The 12034-nt window shown below is 43.9% G+C and overlaps 1 protein-coding gene across 3 annotated transcripts in view; it reads left to right on the top strand.

The window, feature by feature from the left end:
• Ipcef1 (interaction protein for cytohesin exchange factors 1) overlaps window positions 1-11560 on the top strand; it is a 165767-nt gene extending 154207 nt beyond the window's left edge. For all 3 annotated transcript variants that reach the window (XM_029482790.1, XM_021174271.2, XM_029482789.1), the window contains exon 11: window positions 6750-11560. In XM_029482790.1, the coding sequence (XP_029338650.1) occupies window positions 6750-6950 (201 nt within the window). In that variant the 3' untranslated portion in view covers window positions 6951-11560. The remainder of the gene's footprint in view (window positions 1-6749) is intronic.
• Window positions 11561-12034: the final 474 nt, after the last annotated feature.

Below are 12034 nucleotides of genomic sequence, written 5' to 3'. Positions count from 1 at the left end.
ACTCTGTGTTGTCTGACAAAACAAAAACAGCAACAACAACAACAACAACCCAAAGGCAATGACCAGCCTCTCTGTTTCCCTGTGACTTCTTGCTCTTCATGGTTAGGCTGTGCAATGGATGATTCCAGTGACCTCTTTTCTCTCAGTAGGGTAGGCCTCTATCTCCAGTCAACTCAATGCCCTGAAGCTCAGGAGCTTCAAGTAAGAAGCATTTATTTCTTTAGCGTTTCTGTGGCTCTACAGTCTGGACATGGCTCGGGTGTGGGATACTTCTGTTTGGTCTTGTGTGAGTATGTGATCAAGGCATCCCACAGGCTGTTCCATTTCTCCACCGAGGAATGTTAGTTTCTAGGTTCCCAGGTTGGAGTTGGAAGGATTCGGTTTCTTACAGCTTATTGCATTGAGCACCTCGGCTGCCGTACCTCTGCTGAGTGGAGGTTCTCTTCAGGTTCTTCTCAGGTAGACTATGTAGGGCAGCTCACAGCTGAATGGCTGAATTTCGCCAGCCAGCAAAAAGCCAGTGCCAGTGAGTGAGCAAATCGAGGGAACCCATTGCCATAGGGAAACCACTTCTTCTGTGATGTTCTGTTGGACAGCAGGTGGCTATTAAGGCAACCAGCAATCCAGAAGAGGATTCCATAGACAGATGAATCTCAAGAGACAAGGGAGTGGTAGGTGTCTTCTCAAGGGTTTTTCCTTAAACACAGCTTAACTGCTTTGGTGAGAGCTCTCCTTCCTGTGGATCACTTGGCGTTAGGGAAGTATAGGCTGGAGAGGGAGTGAACTATAGCTTACGTTATGTTGCCCAGTGACCCTCAACAGCTAGTTGGCCACTGTCATGTGTAACCTGGCCATGTTGAAAAATAACAAGGGCTAGGTATATAAATAACTTCATGGTAGAGTGCTTATATAGCATGTACAAAACTTTGAGTTCACCCCGTGCCCCCAGCACTGCAGAACAAACTGGAAAAGGTAACCAACCATCCAACCAAACAACCAAACAACCAAACAAAACAAAAAAACAAAACAAAAAAACCACTACTCACTATAAAAAGAAACAAAGAATAAGCCATAATTTATTGAATAGATGAGCTATGCAGTATGTGTATATTTAGTCATGAGCAAAGCTATCATAATGATTTCTTAGCTATTGGGAAGGCACCCGAGTGGGCTTCTGAGATAGAGGGTCTTTTTTGACTTTGGAGTAGGTTAAGGAGTTGATTTTGAGGTAATTTCTCAACTCCAAACCTTTGTGCTTGTGCAGGTTTCTTTATATATGCTGCACTATGGTGAAATGTTTATCTAGAAATACTTGAAATCTAGAGTGTGGGCACGTAAAGGCATCAGCAAGTAAGGGGTCTCAGGTTTACACTTGTTGTAAGTCTAGAGTGTGGGCATGTAAAGGCACCAGTGAGTATAGGAATCTCAGGTTTACACTTGCTGTATTTGACATGACAATTAGCTGTTTAAATAGAGCTAATGGTAAATTTAAAAGAACAAGTATGCAATTTAAGAGATATATAAATTCAGGAACATGGAAGTACGAGATTACAGAAGCCACCAAAAGGATTAATACACACAGGACAGAGGCATGGGCAAACACTGACACTCCTGAACACTCCAGGGTTAAGATTTTGGGAATTGAGAAACTGGTAAAGTGCCAGTCAAGGGACGAGGAAAAATCAAGATTATGGTATATTATAGAAGCCAACCAGAGCACCATGTTCAAGGTAGAGTACTGGCCAGTAGTTTTAGGTATGTTTATGAATATGAAGATGAATAATTAACCACTAGGTAAGCTAACATGGAGGCTACTGATGAGCAGCACTGGAGCAGATTTGGTGGAGCCATGGAAATGAAAACCTGGCAGGACAGAAGGAAGACTATAAAAGAAAGGATACAAGGTCACTGGGGGTAAGGAGGAGAGTAGAGCCTAAGCCAGATTGGGGTCAGGGAGAAGTTTCAAGGTAGAAAAGAGAATAGCATGGGAGAGCCAGTGAGGACTAACAGGGAGCATGAGAGCCAGTGAGGACTAACAGGGAGCACAAGAGCCAGTGAGGACTAACAGTACATGAGAGTCAGTGAGGACTAACAGTGAGCACAAGAGCCAGTGAGGACTAACAGGGAGCAGGAGAGCCAGTGAGGACTAACAGGGAGCATGAGAGCCAGTGAGGAGTAACAGGGAGCACGGGAGTCAGTGAAGACTAACAGGGTGCATGAGAATCAGTGAAGATGCTGGTGGAGGTGGGAGACTGAGGAGTCATGGGAGAATGTCCAGAGCATCAGAGCATGTGAGAGGCTGTGGTGCCCAAGTGGAGAGGGTAGCCTATGCAGAGAGAGAGAGAGAGAGAGAGAGAGAGAGAGAGAGAGAGAGAGAGAGAGAGAGAGAGAGAGAGAGAGAGAGAGAGCGCCCAGCACAGACCCTTCCTTCGTCTGTATGAACAGGAAGGCAGGCACTTTGTGTTCTTGCTGACGTGGGTAGGAGAGAGAGGCTTGGGAGCCTGATCCTGGTTGCTTTCTTTTTCCAAAAATACAGTACAAAGTTATTGGCTATGAATAATGGGAGGGAGGTTTGCAATTAAATGAGAAGGGCTTTCTTCTTTTTAAATTTATGGGTGTATGTGTATGTATTTGTGTGTGCGTGTATGTGTTTATATGTATGTATGTGTGTGTATGTATGTGTGTATGTGCTTATGTGTATATGTGTGTATATGTACGTGTGCATATGTGTATATGTATGTGTGTATATGTGTGTAACATGTTTGTGTGTCTAGGCATGGGCAAGTGTGTCCAACAGTGCCTATGTAGAGTCAGAGAACAGTCTTGTGTGCCGATCTTCACCTTCCATTCTGTTTGAGACAGGTCTCTATTTATTTTTTGTCTTTTCCAGGATAGCTGGCCTGCTAGCTGCCAGGTGCTCTCTCCTCTGCTTCCCATCCCACTGTAGGAACACCACAGTTACATGCTATCATGCCTGGCTCCTATATGAGTTCTAGGGTGCAAACTCAGGTCTTTATGCTTGAGTGGCTGGTACCTCTTTATGCATTGAACCTTCAACTAGCCTGAGTAAATTTTAAATTGCCATTTGGTGAGCTAGAGAGAGTGATTACTGGGTGGCTCTTGGTGAGCATCCTCTCTCCCCTTCTCTCCTTGGAAATGAGGAGGACAGCTTTATTGTTACTAAAATCTCATGGATTCTATACTAGGTGATATTCTTCACAGTGGTATGATGTGATTCAGCACAGCAGTCACCATGGCTGTCTCCTTTCTGCTTCTGTTTCCTGGCTTCCCCTTCCTTATAAAACCCTCCCCAGTTCTTAGCAATTGCTCTTTTACTTTCATATTGATTTCTTAAAGTATTTCTTTACATATGAAGGAACCCATTGGATACCTGTGCTTCTTTATTTGCTTTGTTTGCATTTAACTGAATGCTTTCTTGTTCTATACCTCAGATGACAGGATTCCATTCTTCTTTGTGGCTGCATATATTCAAGTTTTAGCAGGCCAGTGGTCCTATCAGACAAACATGTCTGTCCTCATGGGACTTTCAGTTCAGAAGGGGAAGACAGAAGTGTGACCTCCTGACCTTTCAGGATGAGAGTGCTGACTGGCAGTCAGCCCAACCTTGAGATGGCAGCAATCAGCATGACTGTGGCATTGGGCTGGGCATATGCTTTTCTGGGGTGGCAGAGATGGGTCCAATGGTGTAAAGGTGCTCACTGTCTATGTGGCATGAGGCACGAGTCTAAGGATCGAGGAGAGGCATTTTCTGTCATCTTCAGGAGGCTTGGTTAATTAATGAATTGTGTATGTGGTGCATGCATGTGTATATGTGCCTCACTCAGGCGTACACATGTGGAGGCCAGAGGAAGAAGTGGGATGTCTTCCTTTATCACTTTTCACCTTTTTGCCCTGAGACTGAGCTAGTCACTGAGTCAGAAAGGGCCTTTCTGTGAGGTTGACTGTACAAGGAGTTTTCCAGTTCCACCTATCTCCAACCTCACTGCAATGCCGAGGTTACAGGCACAGGCAACCATCCTGGCCTTTTTATGTAGGTGCTGGTGATTTGAGCTCAGACTGTCTTAGGGTTACTATCACTGTGATGAAACACCATGACCAAAAACAACTTGCGAATGAAAGGGTTTATTTGGCTCCCACTTCCACATCATTGTCATCACTGAAGGAAGTCAGGACAGGAACCTGGAGGCTAAAGCTGGTGCAGAGGCCACAGAGGGGTGCTGCTTACTGGCTTGCTCTTTATGCTTGCTTTGCCTTTCTCTCTCTCTCTCTCTCTCTCTCTCTCTCTCTCTCTCTCTCTCTCTCTCTTTCTTAAAATATTTATTTATTATTATATCTAAGTATACCTGTAGCTGTCTTCAGACAAACCAGAAGAAGGCACCAGATTTCATTACAGATAGTTGTGAGCCACCATGTGGTTGCTGGGATTTGAACTCAGGATCTTCAGAAGAGCAGTCGGTGCTCTTAAACACTGAGCCATCACTCCAGCCTAGCCTGCTTTCTTATAGAACTCAGGACCACAAGCCCAGACATGGCTCCAGCCATGAACTGGGCCCTCCTATCTCAGTCACTAAAATAAGAAAATGCCCTACAGGTTTGTGTAAATCTGATCTTATGGGAGCATTTTATCAATTGAGGGTCCCTCTCTGATCACTCTAGTTTGTGTCAAATTGAAATAAAACTAGCTAGCACATAGATCTTCAACATTGCACACCATGGTGTCATTACCCACAGAGCCAACTCTCCAGCCCCTTTTAGGCTTTGGGACAGATAACTAAATAGACCACAGTGAATTTTAGGCTCTGTCCCAGATAGGCATAGGAGCATGAAGCTAAAGGTGTTTGGTTGAAGTTGCAGGCTCCCAGTTTTCTACTGAATTTGATAAGCTAAGGAGTTGTAGAGGAAGATGCTCCAGGTAGCTCAGCATTTTGGAGGTGTAAACCAGCATTGTGTGGGTGAGAAAAAATGGGTCAGTACTAATTCTTCTTTCTTTTTTTTTCTTTATTCTTCAATCCATTTTACAGTCCAGTCTTCATCCCCTTCCAGTCTGCCCACTCCCTTCCGCCACCCCTGACTGCTCCCCATCTCTAAGAGGATGTCCACACCCCCACCTCACCAGACCTCCCCACTCCCTGGGGCCTCAATTCTTTCCAGGGTTAGGTGCATCTTCTCTCCCTGAGGCCAGAGCAGCAATCTTCTGTTGCATATGTGCCAGGGGGCCTCATTAGCTGGATGGTGGCCCAGTGTCTGCGAGATCTCATGGGTCCAGTCAGTTGAGACTGCCAGTCTTCCCATGGGGCCAGCCTTCTATACAGGGAGGTAGCATGGTGGTGGAGGGCCAGCAAATGGAGCTGGGGTTCTTGAGAGCATGGTGAATGATGAGAGAAGTCATGAAGAAGACTCAGCATATAGGAGGATCCCAGCATTTCTGTATGGAGTGTGGATTTAAAGTAGAGGATGAGGGGCGAGGGCCTCCTGGTAGGCTGCATCAGGGCAGTGTTATATATTGTGCTGCATGTGCCCAAACAGCACCATGCCTCTAGAGATGGAGAAAAGACATTTGGGATAAAAATTATATCTATGTTCTTAGGTTACAGCCAAGCCTCTGCTTAGGCTTCTAAAAGCTATGGACAAGGGACCTGACTGGGACATTGCAAGGCCCCTGTTAACAAGGTTTCTCACCTGGGAAGTGAATTAACATCAAAGCAGGCATTGGCAATATTGGGGCTATTGGTGCCATGCCCACCCTGTTCCTCTTCACTGGCTCCTGCCCAGGAACCAGAGTGTGGCTCCAGCCTCCTGCTGAGACCCTCCTCTTCTCAGAGAGCTATTACAAAGAGACTCCCACTTCTCCCCTCATGGGCTCTGCTTCTCTTCAGAGAACCCTGCAAACTATCTCTCTGGTCCTGCCATCAGTTGCCCCTCTGTCCATGGTGTTAATAAGCTCCTTAGTCCCCAGTAATTCATCTCAGTGTCATCTTGAAACACCCAGTCCCTTCACAAACCTAACAGTTGTCAGGGCAGAGTGACCTACTTTTTGTGGGTGCTGATTATATTTTTACTCTATTCTTTTACTTTAAGTTTGAGTGACTGACTGTCCACAAGGCGTCGATAAGTTATTTTGTACTGGCAGGCATGCTGTTCTGGTGGCAGTTAGGTGTCTCATCTTTGAATAATAAATCATACTATTCATATATAAATCTGTGTTAATAGAATATGGCTTCCTAAAATAATTTAAAAATCTACAAAAGTTAAAAAGATAAATTTTTGTTACCCTATGCCTCAGATAAAGTGTTATGTTCGAATTTTACTTCGAGGTTTGGATGGTCAATGAGTATCATCTGTGTACCATATTAACTGAGCCTCAGGAGATAGCCAGCACCCAGTGATAGACCAAGATGGTCTGTGCTCTGTGCTCTGTGCTGTGAGGCAATAAATAAATAAATAAATAAATAAATAAATAAATAAATAAAAGAATAAATAAATAAAAGAATGAAGGGGAGCAGCATAGAAGACAGACTGTCTGGAAACTTGGGGGTGAACATATACAGCGTCTTATGGCTCCCACAGGCTGACCTCAGGCGTGTTTATTAATGCACTAAAGCACATTGGTAGTGTTGCAGCCCATGGGTCCCTATGCCTGTGAAAGGGCTGAGGAAGTTGACTCATAGAAGTTCAGGTCCTCACATAATCATGGATGTCCATTTCCTTCCTGTTTTCTTCCCGGCCAGTGCAAAGAACATGATTTGGCGATGATCAACCAGCTGCTGGATGATCCAAAGCTGACAGCCAGGAAGTACAGAGAGTGGAAGGTCATGAACACCCTGCTGATCCAGGACATCTATCAGCAGCAGGTACCTCAGGACCCTGAAGTCACCCCTCAGGAAGTCATGAATCCCACGTCTTCTGATTGTGTGGAAAATTCTCTTTGAGCAGATGCCCGGATCCCACCCCCATCCCTGTTACCCTACCATTCACAGGATGCTGCCAAGGGCATACATTCTGCTTACAAGGAAATCCCAAGCCCAGTTCCTGAGACATCATCCATCCCCTGCAAGGATGCAACTGAGGTTGAAGCCAGTTCTGATGCAGTGGGAGTCCTGGCTCCCAGATGTTGCCCTCCTCAATACTAGAATGAAGTGATGGAGTTCACCTGAGCAGGCACATCGTCTGTGCTCCTACTGGGAGCTGGCTGGAATAATAGGCTTTAGGTGGGATGTGAAATGGGTGAAACCCCTCTTTTTGTTTTCAAGAGAATTACAACCTGCCATAGACAAAAGGCTCAATTTTACCAGGAATAATAATTCATGTGATTTTGTTTTGCAAAAGAACCATGAAGAGAACTCCCTTTGGTGGGCAGCCAAGTTCTGCAAAACGTTGTGAGTGGAGGAATTTCTTCCTTATTAGCTACTGGAACTGGACGCATGTTGGCATTTGTGGAACACAAGGCTCTTCTTAATGTTGATATTTGCTGAGCACTTATTTGCAGAGTAGAGCATGGTGGGGGCGGAGGATGGAGAGCCCAAGGAGGAGGCATCATTCCTGTGCTACTCAGAGGTCAGCTTCATAAGTTCATGCCTTACGTAGGCAGGGGATGTGATTGATATGCCTCTTCTTCTCAATGTCTGGGAGATAAACTATCACATGACCTTTGGAGATGTCGCCCCCCCCAGCTTCTTTGAACAGTGTAGGATATTAATACCCACTGTAAGGAATATTATATTGAGTTCACCCCTGCCTGTGGTGCCTAGAGCCAGCATGAATTCGTGTCCAGTTTTCCTGGGATCCAAATTCTCAAGGTTATTTCTGAGTTGTTCTTAACTTGGAGAAGAACCCGGACCAGCAAAATGGGATCATTTTATTTTTGTATGTTTATGTGTCAAATGGTGTGAGATCTGAACAGTGATCTATGTTTCTTATTTAAATATATTTATAGAAATGCAAATTATAGTGTTCTAAAAGAAAGTGTACTATTATGTGTTGATATATAGACTATATATATATATATATGTATATAGTCTAGAAGCATATCATTTTTGCTTGATAAAAATAGGTATAGTAGTGACTTACTGGAATTGTATTGCACTATGATATATAAAGAATGCTCAGGAAATCTCGAGAGAAAACCGCGGGAGCATGTACTAATAATTACTAATTTTCTGAATGCTTTCTTTCCATTACAACCCCACCTTCAACTCCAGAGATCTTACGTTTCAATGCCTGCTACGCACCATTTTCTTCACTAGCTCCTTAGGTTAGCTCTTCTATTCATAAAGGTTAAGCTTGATGATACTTAGTTGCCATGAGTTGTAGACCCAAAGGAACACATCTCACAAACTATTGGGCCAAATAAAATATAAACAATATGATTCCTAATTAAATACTAATAAAAATTAAAGTTTGTCATTAAAGAGATCTCAAGGAAAAACAATTTATTAATCACAATGGCAGCTTCTAAATCATAACCTTAATTCACTGAGGACCCATGTGTGTCTCACGTGCCCTTTGAAAATTGTTGACGTATATATTCATATCATAACATCCCAGGTGGCTCAACAAACTCAAATAGAAGTAGCCACCTGATCTATATCTATAAGGTGACTAGAAAGAATTGTTTACTATTTCCCTGTACTTCACCAAGACTTATTTTGTACACTGAAATGAAAACCAGTCCTTGCCTTAGGAGGGAAAAGTAAAGAAGCAGCAAAAAGAGGAGCAAAGAGAAGCAGAGAGGAGCAGAGAGAAGCAGAGAGGAGCAGAGAGGAGCAGAGAGGAGCAGAGAGGAGCAGAGAGACTCACCAAGTGGAGAGACGAAGCCTGGGGATGAGCTGAGAGGACCATGCAGTTGGAGATGCTAATGCCTATCAGAGCTGATCCCTTTTCCTCCTGTGGCGAGTAGCTGTTCAGAGGGCAATGTTTTGGGGTTCACAGTGAAAGGAAGCATTGGGGAGAGGCGGATTAGCATTGGAACAACCTTAGCCTGCGAGAAAATATCCACTCATGTCTTTCATTAGCAACACCACTTTACAGACTTCCATCCTCCCCCAAGTGGAAGCCCCAAGCACTTTTTATGAGGGCTGATTGCTATATTTAAATGTTTTATGTTGGCTTTCCACGCATACGTATTTAACTGACCTTTGAATGTAAACTCCTTTAATAACATTCAGATCTAAAGGCAAAGTTGGTTCGTGAGATTGCTTGAGCAAGTCATAGGGTTAATTTTCCAGGCAACTTCAAGAAAGTCAGAGCAGACATTTCTGCTTTGGTGGAACCAGCCTGCTGAATGTTCCCAAGGCAGTCTCAGCCGTGTCCTGACCTCCTGGGCACAAACCAACCACGCTCTGTTCCCCGATTCTGTAAATTAATACTTCTTCACTCTGCGCTAGGTTTAGTCACAGAGTAGGGATGCTTCTGTGGGTACCCAGCCTCAGTTGTGATCATAAGAGGAGGGTGAGGGCAGACGGGAGTGAGCAGGAGAGGGAGTGACACTTCTGGAGACCCTCAGTAAAGAGAAACCATGAGGAGCTTTCCCGTGGCCTCAAAGTCTCTTCTCTGGTTCAAGAGATTTGGGCACTGTAGATCTCTCCTAGTCAATGGCTGGGAAATGGACTATAGATGGTGTGAGCCCAGGGGAGACCCTTGACTGTGCCTCTGGAATGTACCAGAGCACCCATCTCAGGACACCAGTGGTGGATCTCTGAGCACGAATCTTTCCGAACCCATGGCACTGGTTAAGGATGAGGCTTCTCTGGGGACTTTTGGGGAGGTGGGGCTGGGAGGAGGACTCTTTCTTTCCTAATCTGATGACCCAGATGAGAGCCTGGCAGAGGACCCTCACTAGTTGAGAAGATGCTAACACACGTAGGTCGCACATTTTTCTGTTGTTTGCAAGATGTCTGTCATTTATAAGAGTTCTTAGTTTTCCCTATCACTTTAATCTGAGGTTAAATTCTGAGTCCCAGAAAGATGCTGGAGCAAACAGTTGCAGGATCCCAACAGGCCAAGAAAGAGGTCAGGTTTGGAGTCATATTTTCAGTGTGAACCCATGCCTTATATTTGCATAGCTCTTTGAAGTTTGCTAACTGTATGTTCCAACCCCCCTTCCCTGCACCCTACCACCCTATAGGCTAATCGACATGATTGTGAACTATGGGTGTAATGAAATGCCTGGCTCAAAACCCCAAGTGGTACAGCCAGAATCTGAGTTTGAATTTCAGGTCTGTCAGCCCTCTCTACAGAGGAGGAATGCTTGTCTCTGCTTAGCCTGCTGGGGGAACAAACGGTCTGAGTTAGCTCCTGTGTCTATTACTCTGGATTCTGCACACCTGGCTGCTGCAGCTTCTGCTGAATCCCCAGAGGCACTGCTGTGTGCAGTCTCTCCCCAAAGGTCCTGCTGCCTTGCCACTGGGTTTTCTGAGAACTGGAGCTTGACCTGATTGTTGTTTCTTTTAGTCCGTTCTATAAAACACACTATGTTAGCACTGTGAGGACTTTAAAGCTAAGGGATACAAGTCTTTAAAGAGCTGGAAAATGCTTATTTTTCTAATTTTTCCTTTTGAGATGCGAACTGTCCTGTCAGGTATCAGAGACTTAGGGATTAGAAATGAGTCACGGGATTGTGATGAGGCTCATTCCTTCAGGGAGGGTTCAGACCACATAGTCACGGAGAGGGAACAAAGAAAAAGAAAAAATAGTTTTCAGTCTTTTGAGGAGAGGTACTCTACCGATGTAAGCCATATTTAACTTTACGGACACAGGCTTCCTTGTAAAGGAGAAAGACGATATTTTGAAGCAGCGATGCAGATGATCTAGGAATAAAGAGTGGCTGTTCAAAGGTCACGTCACACTGAAGCGGTGCTCAGCCCGAATGCAGTCTTAGAATGCAGTTCTGCTTCCCACTAACAGAACAGGGCACACAAAGAAGATTTCCAATCTCTCTTCCATCCAACACTTCTGTATACTTACCCACAAAAGAAATTCAATCCAAGATGTTGGAGGTTACTGCCAGCTTAAGGTTTTGTCATCCATAATAGTAAAAGCCCCTCAAATTAGATTTTCTAATCTCTGTGAAATGGATGGGTTAAAGGAATGTTCCATTCACAGAAACCCAACCTTCTCAGCCATACCGTGTCATATGGAGCACACGAAAACAGACCCTGCATTTAAAAAGAAACTTCTCCATTTCCTTCGTTGTAAAGAAACTTAGTTGCTCTGTATTGATGTCTCTTTAGCTTTAGTCCAAAGGGAAGCATGCCCCATGGAGACATTTAACATCCTGTAATAAAAACCGTGGTTGAAGTCACCACATGTTCTGCTGTTGCATGATGGGGATGGGGCTCAACAATGTATGGTATGGGGCAAGATGTTACTGTGCGGTTGATACCTTATCTGTTGTTGTGCTTTTGGTTATTGTCATCTCTCTGTTTTGAGGAAACTAAAAACCGAGGCATGCCTCATTTCTCCTGTTCCCTGTTCCCCAGGATGACTTGTAAGATAAAGATTAAATGCAAACTGTCTAGTAAAATGGTATGAAAAAAAAAAAGCTGAAATACACTACTTGTGTTCATTTTCTGCCTTCCATTATTTCTTCCTCCTTGAAGACTAAAATAAACAACCCTCAAACCAGCCAAACAAACCACCACCCACAAAACAATATGAAAACACGAACCTGTAGCTGAGTTTTTGATCTTCAACAAGGATTATTTCGCCCTCTGGTGGTCAAAATGAAGTTAACAGATTTCAGAATTGTGATTTTTTAAAAGAAAAGATAATTTTATACTGGGACTTATTTCTACACTAACCTTTGTGGTCTTTGTCAATGTCTCTCATTTTACAGACTTACTGTAAAATAACATGATTATTTAAAAATGTGTCAAAGGTCTACAAAACTTGTCTATTTCATTAACATTGTTGGTTACCTACATTGTTTAGAAAATTGCTTTTTTTTTTTTTGAAATGCAGATTAAGAGTTAGAACCAAGCTGGACAGTGGTGGCACACGCCTTTATTCCCAGCAC

This window comes from Mus caroli, unplaced genomic scaffold, assembly GCF_978045245.1.
Source record: "Mus caroli unplaced genomic scaffold, Mus_caroli_1 scaffold_9, whole genome shotgun sequence".
In the NCBI taxonomy this organism is placed as follows: Eukaryota; Metazoa; Chordata; class Mammalia; order Rodentia; family Muridae; genus Mus; species Mus caroli.
The sequence above is the reverse complement of the archived record's forward strand: the minus strand, read 5'-3'. Positions and strand labels throughout refer to the sequence as shown.